Source organism: Balearica regulorum, chromosome 16 (genome assembly GCF_011004875.1).
Source record: "Balearica regulorum gibbericeps isolate bBalReg1 chromosome 16, bBalReg1.pri, whole genome shotgun sequence".
In the NCBI taxonomy this organism is placed as follows: Eukaryota; Metazoa; Chordata; class Aves; order Gruiformes; family Gruidae; genus Balearica; species Balearica regulorum.
The window spans coordinates 665,627-674,193 of record NC_046199.1 but is presented as its reverse complement, the minus strand read 5'-3'; the positions used below and the strand labels follow the sequence as shown (position 1 = coordinate 674,193).

General features: G+C 51.5%; 1 protein-coding gene across 17 annotated transcripts in view; it reads right to left on the bottom strand.

The window, feature by feature from the left end:
- Window positions 1-4,887: 4,887 nt before the first annotated feature.
- CHD6 (chromodomain helicase DNA binding protein 6) overlaps window positions 4,888-8,567 on the bottom strand; it is a 90,482-nt gene continuing 86,802 nt past the window's right edge. For all 17 annotated transcript variants that reach the window (XM_075768855.1, XM_075768851.1, XM_075768852.1 and 14 more), the window contains one exon: window positions 4,888-7,605. In XM_075768855.1, the coding sequence (XP_075624970.1) occupies window positions 6,715-7,605 (891 nt within the window). In that variant the 3' untranslated portion in view covers window positions 4,888-6,714. The remainder of the gene's footprint in view (window positions 7,606-8,567) is intronic.

Below are 8,567 nucleotides of genomic sequence, written 5' to 3'. Positions count from 1 at the left end.
TGGGGGCGATAGCGGCACCTCCCCGTGCTCGGCCTCGGCAAGTCCCTCCCCCCGCAGCCCCGTGTAACACGCGTGGGTGGAGCATCTCCTCGGCCGCCTCTGGCCGCGGGCCGGCTGCACGTGGGCCCCCTGTTCACCCCCACCCCACGGGGAGGGCGAAGGCTTCTGCAGCCGCTGCCCAGGTGGGACGGCGCGACGCGTCCGAACGCTCGGCTGGCTGCGCGGGGTGCCGGCCGTCGCTCCCCACCGCCCGGGGCGCAGGCCCGCTTCGATCTGGTTCGCGGGGGACGCTCAGAGGCCGATTTGACCGGATTAGGCAGGGCCCACTGGTGTTAACGCACCTGTGGGTGCGGGCACCGGCCGTCCCCGCGGGCGGGGGGCAGCTCCGGAAGCCCCTGGGAGGGGTCGGCGTGACCCGGAGCCTGCGGCGCGCGTAGAGATGGGCGATGCGGCTTCAAACCCACAAACGCCGGAGGCCAGCGAACCGCCATCGCACGGTTCGATGTTCTGAGTCGGCTGCTGGTGCTACGGGTGCTCTGCCTTGGCTGTGTGGCTGGAAGGTTGTGGCACTGAGAAAACGTGGAGCAAGCCGGGAGCAAGCCGGGAGCAAGCCGGGAGCACGCCCAGCTTTGCGGCTGGGGGATGAACCCCCCCACCCTGCTCCTCAGTACCTTGAACAACGTGATGCTCGGCGGCCATGAGCAGCTGCAGGAACGCAGCCCCGGTGGCCAGGGCTCATGCAGCAGCTTCTGACCTGCCCTGAGTTACGGTCCTACACGTGCTCGTTTAATTTCTGTTAAAACGTCCTTTTGCAAAGCCCAGGGATCGTTTGGTGGGGAGTCCCGGGCTGGGGGACCCCGTCCCTCACGGAGAATCAGCTCAGCTCGGTGCTTGCCAAAGTGGTGCTTCCCCTAAAAGCCAGCTCTAACCAACACCTAAATGTGTTTGTAAAAAAGATTTGCTGTAAGAGCAAGGAAAACTGACTGCCGCACAAAGCCAGGAAATGCATTTAATTGCTGATAATTAGGCTGGGCAGTCAGAGTCCTACAGTCGTATTTATTCCTTCCGGAACCAAGATGTGCCCTCCTCGGAGGCACCTGAGCTTTGCTTTTTGTGCATCTGTTCCTCGATCAGAAATCTCTGCCCTTTCTCTGGAAAGAAAAAAAAAAAAAAATTAAAAAAAAATGTCAGTCACTGTGGGGTTTTCCTTTAAAAATGTATTTTGTCTTTCTAAACGGTACAGGCTATTCCTGTGAAATGTCTCCTGTCCCTACAGCACATCCAGCTGAGAACTGTAACAGCCAAATGCTCGGCAGGAGCCAAGGCCGATGAGCAGACACGCTGCAGAGCATCCGCTGCTGCTCCTGCTCCCCTCGGCTGCTCGCCCGCCGCTACTTCCGGAACCCCGCGAGGGCTGGCGCTGGTCTTGCACGAGCCGATGCTCTCAGCGAGAGTGGGATTGAATAAACCAGTGACGTCACATCCCCATCCGGGGCACTGGCAAACGGGAGCCAGGCGACAGTGCCGACCGCAGCCGGTCCTCTAGTTCAAATGGCACCGGAGGGCTAACGAGGCGAGACAAGGCAGTGGGACTGATTTTCTACTGGGCTGGAGGTCTGGCATCATTTTATGCCTTTTGAGGTGAAATCTGGATTCTCCAGGAATTAGTGCTGCCTCAGCACCGCACCGATGGCCTCGAGCCACCCCTGGGTGCACCGCTGTCCTGGTTTGGGCGGGGATAGCGTTAATTCTGTTCCTGTCGGCGGGTGTAGTGCCGGGTGTTGGATTTGGGATGAGAACAATGTTGGTAACACACCAATACTTGTAGTTGTTGCCTGGCAGTCAGGGACTTTTCAGCTTCTCACCCTGCCCTGCCAACAGACGGCGGGGGGTGCGCAGGGGACACGGCCAGGACAGCTGACCCCACTGCCCACAGGGATATCCCATACCATATGGGTCATGCTCCGTGTAGAACTGGGGGTGGGCTGAGAGGCAGCGTGGCTCAGGGATTAGCTGAGCATCAGCTCTGGGTGGTGAGAAATTGTGCTGTGCATCACTTGGTTTGTATATCATCATCATCATCATCACCACCTTCCTTTTCTGTCCTATTAAACTGTCTTTATCTCAACCACAAGTTTTACCTTTTTCTTTTCAATTCTCTCCCCCACCCCACCGGGTGCGTGGGTGTTTTACCGGGTTAAACCACGACAGCCGTGACACCGCGCGCGCCCCGAGAGCCGCAGCAGGCCAGGGATGATGCTCCCGGCCCAGCACACAAGCTGCGAAGGGCACGCTATGCAGAGAGCGGGGAGGGGGCACGAGAGAGAAGCTGCATTTCTCTTTCCACTAACTTTCCAGAGCGGCTGCCCGCCGGCCGCTGGGCCAGCTCCTCGCCTGGCAGTGCTGCCCAGTTGCCCAGCGCCCGTGGCCAAGCACCGTGCCATCCTGGCCAGCTGGCGACCGTGGGCTGCTGTGTGCTGGCACACGTGGAGCGAAGCACTCGGGGACCAGCGACGGTGCCTTCACCTGTTCGGTGAAGCGCTCGATATTGCTTTGAAGTTGTAAAAAGCCATGAGAATTAGCGGTGCCCTGCAACTCGGCCCGTGCTCCACAGCCCTGGAGCTGCAGTGGCTCCCAAAGAGGTGGAAAATACAAGTGCACTGAAAAGCTCGAGTTTTACTCAATACAACGCAAATGCCATTGGAGGAATTGCTCTCTGCTCGCTGTCGCTGAGATTTGGGACCCAAAATCCCTGCTTGGAACCCTGTCAAGACACCAGAGCCGTGTTTGCCCACCCGTGGGACAGGTAACGCTCACCCAGCTGTAGTTCAGTGCTGAGGGAAATGGTTAACCACCTCTCCGTGCCCATGCAGAGAACAAAAGATCCTGTCTCAACGTGTGGTGGTACGGCTCTGCTCCGTGTCCTACCAGGCGGCCCCCAGGCAGGGACAGGAGCGCCGAGATGAGCAGCTCCAGGGTGTTTCACACCCGTATCCTGCAAACAAAACCCAAGGCGGGAGCTGCGCCCACCCGTCCCCGTCCTCCACGACCACGTCCACTCACTTCTTACCAGAAGGTGACAAACACACCTCAGCTGATGAGAGGGAGCACACCGTGGCCAGCTTCACAGCGTAAATGCCAGCACGGATGCTTCTCCAGGTACCGAGGGCTGCCCGGCTCCCGCAGACACTTCCAGGAAAGACGCTGCAGTAACGCCGCCGGGGTGGAAGGCTGCAGCTTCCGTGCGGAGCCAGAATTGAAAGGGAGACTCAGGAACTGGAAATTCATAGTTCACGCCGTCGCTTTGCCTCTTCTGCCCCTGTCCAAGCAATAGCTGATGCCTCTTCTGCCCCGTGCTTTCCTGTTTCTCCCCCCAAAAAAATGCAGCAACAAGGAGCCAGGACAAGGTGTTTATGGAAGTGCAGGGGGAACAAGCAAAAACTCTTTTTTTCCTGGACCTTAAAGAAATTAGCTTTTCCTGTGCATCTGTTTATTCATCTGAAAAAACCGAATACCTACTTTTCTAAAGCACACGATCCTTACATTGCACCTTACGACAAGCATTTGTGTGGCCCCTATTCGCATTTCACACGGCTTAGATGGAGGCGCTTAATGTCTCGGTTAGAGGAACCGAACCCCTCTTCTGCGGGGAGGTGCCGCCTGAGGGCACAGGAGCGTAACTGGTACGGGGGGGTCTCACGACAGGTCTCTCGGCTCCTACCGTCGAGTCAGCAGAGAGCCCCAGCAAACCCTCAGAGCTTAAACTGCCCGTGGACCTTAAACTGCCCACGGAGCCGGGGCTGCTCCAGTCATCTTGCGACGCAGAACGGCAGGTTAACCCACCCGGCACGGCCGAGTTAACCCACCCGGCGCAGGGTGAAAGAGCTGCCGGCCGCAGCGGGGTTCAGCCCGGTACCGTCCTCCCGGGGCAGGAAAGACTGAGCCAACCGCCACAGCCCTTCCCCAGGGTAACGCACATCTCACGGTGCAGGAAGAGCCGACCCTAGAGAAGGGAGAACAGCTTCTCAAGGGATTCAAGCTGAGAAAAAGGCAAGTAATGTTTATCACTGAGTCAGGTGAATTAAACATTCACATATATTTGCTGAAAAAAATTATATACATCTGTAGCAAGGCTCTGCCAAGTTTGAAAGATAAGCATCATCTAGTCACTAAATTAAAAAAATAAAAATCTGACTTTTAAATCTTTTTCTTTTTATCCATGTTCAAGAGCACAGACAGTTTATTTTGTTAGCACATTTGGTGAAGAATGTATGTTTGTGTGAGTAGCCATGAAAACCGGTGAAAATTTGGCATTTGTTGTGGATATGATGGAAAAGAAGAAGCCACTTACGCCTTACAGTCTAAATAATCCACAGAGTATATCGGGTTGCAAAAGGGTCACAAAGTAGCAGTCAAAGAGAAGCCTAAACACCCAGAGACGTAGCATACATGTCTGATAAGGAAGAACAAGGTATAGAGCATGCTGGCTAATTAAATAAATTTCACTTTAAACCCTGTTCCTTACGCGTGTAACCCTGGAAAAACCATCCCGTAACAAGAAATGGACTCTGAAGAGATTTCCATATCCATTCACAGTAAGGCTTTGAAGATATATGAAGTTTTATAGCATTTGTATTTTAAGGATTTAGGGCAAGTACATGTTCTTCTACTGAATAAAAAGAAAGTTAGTACTTAAAAGGTTCAAAAATATATCAATCGTGATTTTTTTTTTTTACATAAATAAATTATATTGATTTTGGATTTAACAGCTGAAAAAACCCTTTCTGCTTCCACTGGAGGCAAAACTGAACAAAATGTTAGTTAAATAGAGATAGCAGCATTTCTAAGAAATCTGTCGATAGCGATACAGTATCTATGCTACAAGGATGTTATTAAATAGAACACATTTAATTATCGGGGGGGGGGTTGCATTATGATTGGTTACATACTTTAAAAAAAAAATAATCATCCAATCCAGTAAACTGGGAATAAATTCCGTGAAAGTAGAAACCAAATACTTTTTAGACCATGGGTAACAGACTTCTTTGAGATGCTAATTTTAACATGTACATAATTTATAATCCCAAATGTATAAAAGACAATGACAAAAAGCATCATAAATAAATAATGCAAACTGAAATAGTTATGTCAAAACATTTGGACCATCTGATAAATTAGCAAAACTGTAACAGAAAATAAGTAAAAAATACAGTAAATCGTGACAACCAGATGTGAAACCGATTACTAGCACGCTCCCAACTCCCTCACCAGCCTGCCTGGTATCTCACTGCTGCACCGCCCTGGCTTTATTTCAAGTCTCAAACCATGAGCTGCAAATAAGAACAAGCCCAAGTGAAAGAAAAAGCAAACGAGGAGCGAGGGGAAGGAGAACTCGGAGGAGTTGCCTGTGAGGAGTCTCAGTACCCGGGGCTGCGGGGGGCCGACGGCATTAAAACCCGGCCAGTTAAAGCGCGGACGTCGAAATCATTTGCCAAGGGGGTGGGACTCGGAAATACTGTTCAACAGCAAACGGAATGGAAAGAAGAAGCCAAGGTCATCTCTTCACAGTCTAACGCTAGAAAAGAAGAAACTCGAGCTCTGAAAGTCTCTCGGGTCCTTCTCAGAGGACTGCCCGAGAGGAAAGGTGGCCTGCGGCCGTCGCCTGCTCTGCTGAAGGGACGTCGCTCCTGGGGCAAGGAGTGGAAAATGTAAAAACTCAAAAAGCCTCAGTGTTCATATAAGAGCATTAAAATCAGTGTGGCCTGTTCACGGCTGGAAAAAAATACCTTTACAGCACTTGTAATGCCATAGATGAGAACTACCGCCGTAGAGAACTGAAGACTAGCAGAATGATGAAGAAACTGGTAGCTACAGGTACAGTAATCCCAAAAGTCATGCAAGATGTGCAAAACCTTTCCAGCTCAAGCTGAAAAGTTCTTGTAACTATCGAGGAAAGGGCAACTAAACGCCACGTAACATAAAACCAAACTTTGGTTTTAAAAAATACAAAAGAATGTCTACGTCATATTTTCACTCGCTGCAGTTTGTCTGCAAACCTTTGAGGTGGGGGTGGTAAAGAAATTATATCACTACCAGTTATGCTTTTTCCTTTCAAAGAAATGAATATATGCATTTTCAATCATTAGTTATATACTTCTGTCTATACTACTATTCTAGTAACCATGATAAAATAGGGAAATACTTTAAATCAAAAATACACATTAGCACTTACTATAGCTGTGCTTTTTACCCCCAAATACAGGCTTTTTCGTTCAGTGTCGCTGTAGACAGAGATACCCTTGTCTGCGTGTAGACCAAGAGGTAAAGACTTTTCTTTTGCTCTTGTGTTTGTTTTTTTTTTTGCTGCTTTTTCTTCTCAAAGGAGTGAGCAATTTGGGGGGGTGACTGAGTACTGGATCTGCTATTGTCGGCTGGGATGAACGACTGGAAAAACAGAACGAGAATTCGGTGCCTCCCATACTAGCTAGACAACACTGTTTATCTAATAAAGTGGCAAGACCCTGCAACTATTAACATGTAGTATGTCACCAGAGTTTTTTCTGACAGGGAATTAGGTAGATAATATTACTCATGGAAACACAGGTTTATGAAGGCGGAGCGGGGCAGGAGGGTAAGTAACAAAGAGTTTATGGGATAAGAAACTCACAAGCCACAATCGTTTTGTGTTTTTTTTTTTTCAATGAAACAAAAGTTCTAATTGGTATCGCGAGCCGCTTCACGCTCCTCCGCTGCTGGTCCGTCCTGCTCTTTCTCTGCCGACAAAGGCGGTGTTTGCTCTGTACAGTTTTGACTGTTCGCAGCTTCTTTTTCTGGCAGCGAGACAGTTTCTGGCTCTGGGTTTGCCGATTCCCCTTTCGCTTTCTTTCTCTTCCGCTTCTGGCTTTCCAGGTTCGCTGCCTCCGAGTGCCTGGTTTGCTGTATGCCGGGCAGCGCCATGCCGATGCCGGGGGAAAGGAACATTGAGGGATAGATCAGTCCAGGAGACATCCCTGGGATAAGGAACGGGTTAAAAGCTACAGGACTACTGGTAGTTATTGCAGATTCTGTCTGATTAGAAAACGAACTAGGACCGGGCTTATCTTCCGAGAGAGTTTCTTTTTTCACGTCCTGGCTACTCTGTTTATCCTCAGCGGCTTTCTCTGCGCTGGCTGTACCACTTTTCGTTGTGCTTGTTAGCGAAGTCGGAGCAGTCGCAGTACAAGTAGTTGTCATGGGGGGGTTGAGAAGTCCTCCAACGCCAAACATCTGCGGTACGGTAGCCATGCCCGGCAGCATCATGGGCAACATACTCAGGGTGCTTTTCACGTCCTCGCCGGCGGGCACTGCTGCAAACCCAGCAGGAAACCCCACCAGCCCGGTCAGAGGGATCCCTTGCATGTTTCTCATGTTCTGAAGTCCTACTAGATCCATCCCAGCAATCAGTCCGTTCATGAACAATGGTCCCATTCCAGAAGAAGAATCTGCTACAACGCCGGGGCCTTTAATGAGTTCACTTCGGGGCCTTCTCCCCCTCCGGCGCGGCCCCGCGTCTCGGAGCACAGGCTCGGTTAGGATGCGATTGAATTTGCTCTCCGGTAAGTAGCCCTAAAACAAAACACACACAACAGAAAACACCTGATAGTTATTACTGCATCAAAGGAATCGGGGGGTTCTGTGCTCGCATCTGCGTCCCAGATGGTGTCAGCACAGGAATATTTGCCTACATGATATGGAATTTGAGAGGTACGCACAACTTTTCCCCAAGGGATGCTGCCAAGTGCAAAATACCCTCACTCTGCCCTGGCGTGATGCTGCAGCGTCAAAGTGCACAGGGAGGAAAGGCAGAAGCACGTTTTCACCCTGCATTTTCACCCGAGCCCTCAGCGTCGGCTGCTCGCACCACGAGAAGCACCAAGGCAGCTCTGTGTCAGACGCCAGCTCAGCTCCCTTCCCAGCTTCAACGGGGGCTCCAGCAACAGGTGAAAAATCCTGTCTTTTAGATGGGAAGGGCCAAATTTTCAATGCTCTGCAGGACAGCAAAGCTGCATGGGATGACACACAAGGAGTGGGCATGCTGTCTGAGGAGCTCCCAGTCAGAGCTTTGCTGAGACGCCAGGAAGGTTCTTCTGAGCATTGAGATACGGGACCAGAACCCAGCGGCCACAACTGGGCGAGACTGTCCAGCTACACAGAGCCGTGCGGGGGTATCCGTAACGCAGCTTAAAACTCCATTTTTCAGCATCCTCATCACAGACATTTCAACATTTCCCTTTGTGGCTCCCTTGAGTCTCAATATCGCTGCTCTTTGAACCGTTTCCAATAGATTTAGGTAGGAAAAGTATTTCCCATGGACACCTGCAGTGCAGAAACCTGAATCAACTGACCCGGCAGCCTGCACAGCACAGCTACTGCCCCAAGAGGGAGGATCTCCTGCTCTGCTCCCGCTGGCACACGGGGCTCTGCGTCGGGGCTCCGCGGGGCAGCCGACCCCACACTCCCGCCTACCCAAGCGCCTGGAGCAGCCAGACGTCCCTCCACATGCACGTGCCAGGACGGATGCGCACTCA